The 2,500-nt window shown below is 38.2% G+C and overlaps 1 protein-coding gene across 2 annotated transcripts in view; it reads left to right on the top strand.

The window, feature by feature from the left end:
• LOC147469368 (uncharacterized) overlaps positions 1-1,628 on the top strand; it is a 1,678-nt gene extending 50 nt beyond the window's left edge. The window contains exons 1-5 of one of the 2 annotated variants that reach the window (XM_086549702.1): positions 1-27; positions 472-540; positions 634-767; positions 880-1,096; positions 1,130-1,475. The exon at positions 1-27 is cut by the window's left edge and continues 50 nt beyond it. In XM_086549702.1, the coding sequence (XP_086405828.1) occupies positions 13-27; positions 472-540; positions 634-767; positions 880-1,096; positions 1,130-1,330 (636 nt within the window). In that variant the 5' untranslated portion in view covers positions 1-12 and the 3' untranslated portion in view covers positions 1,331-1,475. Of the gene's footprint in view, positions 28-471; positions 541-633; positions 768-879 lie in introns of both variants that reach the window. The other variant, XM_086549701.1, reaches the window with a different exon arrangement.
• The last annotated feature ends 872 nt before the right edge of the window (positions 1,629-2,500 follow it).

The raw sequence follows: 2,500 nt of genomic DNA, 5'->3' as shown, positions 1-2,500 counted from the left end.
GTTCCCGTAGCCATGGCGTCGAAACAGGTGAGTCAGGATATGCAGGCATTTGGAATAGGAAGTTCTCTAGGAGTTCTTATTCCTTTGTTCCCTTGAAGATACATATACAGGCATACATACGCATATGTGCGTAAATATATATATATATATATATATATATATATATATATATATATATATATATATATATATAGTATATATACATACATATAATATATATATATATATATGCAAATATATATGTATATATAAAAGTATATATATATATATTAAATGTGTGTCTGTGTGTGTGTATGAGTGTGTTTACTATATATTTATATTCTAGTATTTCAGACAGTGTTACCGAATACATTGATTACTGCTAAAAATCAGACATAAAAATATCTCACATCATGTATGTGAAATACGGAATCCACTGCGAGATGCACCATTTCAAGAATGAACACCTAATTCCCTTTTCCTCCATTTCAGCTTCTGATTCTCAGCGTGGTCGTAGCGGCCGTTGCAGCGGCACCTCAGGTCTTCCGTGACAATCAACTGGTACGTATTTTGGTCTCCTCATGTTATTCGTGAGAGAGAAAAAAAAAAGGAATTTAAGAAATTAAGGATTCATCAATTCATTCTATTTTACAGCCAATTCCTCACGACTTCTCATATGGCGTACAAGAATCCGATACGGGAGATGCAAAGGAACACAAGCAGTCTGTTTCTCCTTCAGGAAGAACCGAAGGCGAATACCGATGGCTTCTACCCAACGGTCTCTTCAAGTGGGTACTATTTCCTTACGATGTCGCTTATGTGTGGGAGCGTTCTCTGTCACTTATGTAATACGTATGTAATGTAGGTTTCACGAATTATCAACGTTGGATTTTCCTGCAGCGTCGTCAGGTACTACGTGGACGGTGACTCCGGATTCCAGGCCCAAGTGAGCGAGGAGCCAGGACCCGCCGTCGGAAACTACTACGCCAACTCTCTCAGCCAGGAGACTTCCTCGGGAGTCGTTTCTTTAACGCCTCAGGTTCTCACTCGCAGCTCCAATGTGCAACAACCCAGTGTCGGGAGAATTGATGTCATCAGTGCCTCGAGACCCAACCAGGTCTCCTTCACGTCCGCCCTCAGACCCAACCAGGTCTTCTCTTCCGTCCCTGCTTTCAACGTTCAGCAACAGAACTTCGGAGGAGTGATCGACGGAGGCTTCATTGATGGAGGAATCATTGATGGAGGAATCATCGACGACAGTGTAGTCAGCGGGGGATTCAGCAGCAACTTCGACAATTCCTTTGAGAATTCTGCCGTCATCCTTGCGCGGGACAGCAGACTTAGAGGTTAACTTTAAGAGCCTTATTTTTTATAGACTCGACCAACATAGCAAGGTGCTTACTTTGATCTTCAGGCTACTAAGCAGTGATGTTAAAAGGCATTTAATCACAGGAACTTTTGGTATCATGCACAGCATTACACATCATAGTATCAATATTTTAGGACATCTTTAAAGTGTACTTAAAAAAAAAAAACACTGATGCAAAAGTCTACCTGTGATTGTCTATGTTATGTTGAGAAAATGTGTTTCTTCTTTATTTTACATTTGTTGTAAATATTTGTGTTGATAATAAACAGAATTAGACTTTTATCGACTTATCATTTACCTTATATTCAGTTTAGACTACGTAGGTATACATATATGTACGTATGGATACATGTGCGTGTCACAAGCATAGAATGGATATCATGTATATATATGTATATATATATATATATATATATATATATATATATATATAGATAGATAGATAGATAGATAGATAGATATATGTCTCATTTTCAAATTAATCAATATAAATCTAAGTGTTTGTTCTGCCATATATTTATATGGAATAGGAAGTTCATTAAGCATATGTGTTCCTTTGCATTATATGTTGCTATATGCTGGTAGGTATATTCTCAACATAACATAGTTCATCACAGGTAAACTCTTTGCATCAGTGTCGTTTTTAAGTACACTTTAAAGACGTCCCAAAGTATTGATACTATGATATGTAATGCTGTGTATGATATCAAAAGTTCCTGTTTTGTTTCCTGTGATCATACGCCATTTGACATCACTGCTTAGTAGCCTTAAGATTAAAGTAAGCACCTTGCTATCTTGGTCGAGTCTATAAAAAATAAGACTTAAACTTAACCTCTAAGTCTGCTGTCCCGAGCAAGGATGACGGCAGAATTCTCAAAGGAATTGTCGAAGTTGCTGCTGAATCCCTCGCTGACTACACTATCGTCGATGATTCCTCCATCAATGATTCCTACATCAATGAAGCCTCCGTCGATCACTACTAATCATACATAAGCTACATCCTAAGGAAATAGTACCCACTTGAAGAGACCGTTGGGTAGAAGCCATCGGTATTCGCCTTCGGTTCTTCCTGAAGGAGAAACAGACTGCTTGTGTTCCTTTGCATCTCCCGTATCGGATACTTGTACACCATATGAGAAGTCGTTAGGAATT

This window comes from Penaeus japonicus, unplaced genomic scaffold, assembly GCF_977035675.1.
Source record: "Penaeus japonicus unplaced genomic scaffold, GWHDUDI00000001_assembly GWHDUDI00000022, whole genome shotgun sequence".
Taxonomy (NCBI): domain Eukaryota; kingdom Metazoa; phylum Arthropoda; class Malacostraca; order Decapoda; family Penaeidae; genus Penaeus; species Penaeus japonicus.
The sequence above is the reverse complement of the archived record's forward strand: the minus strand, read 5'-3'. Positions and strand labels throughout refer to the sequence as shown.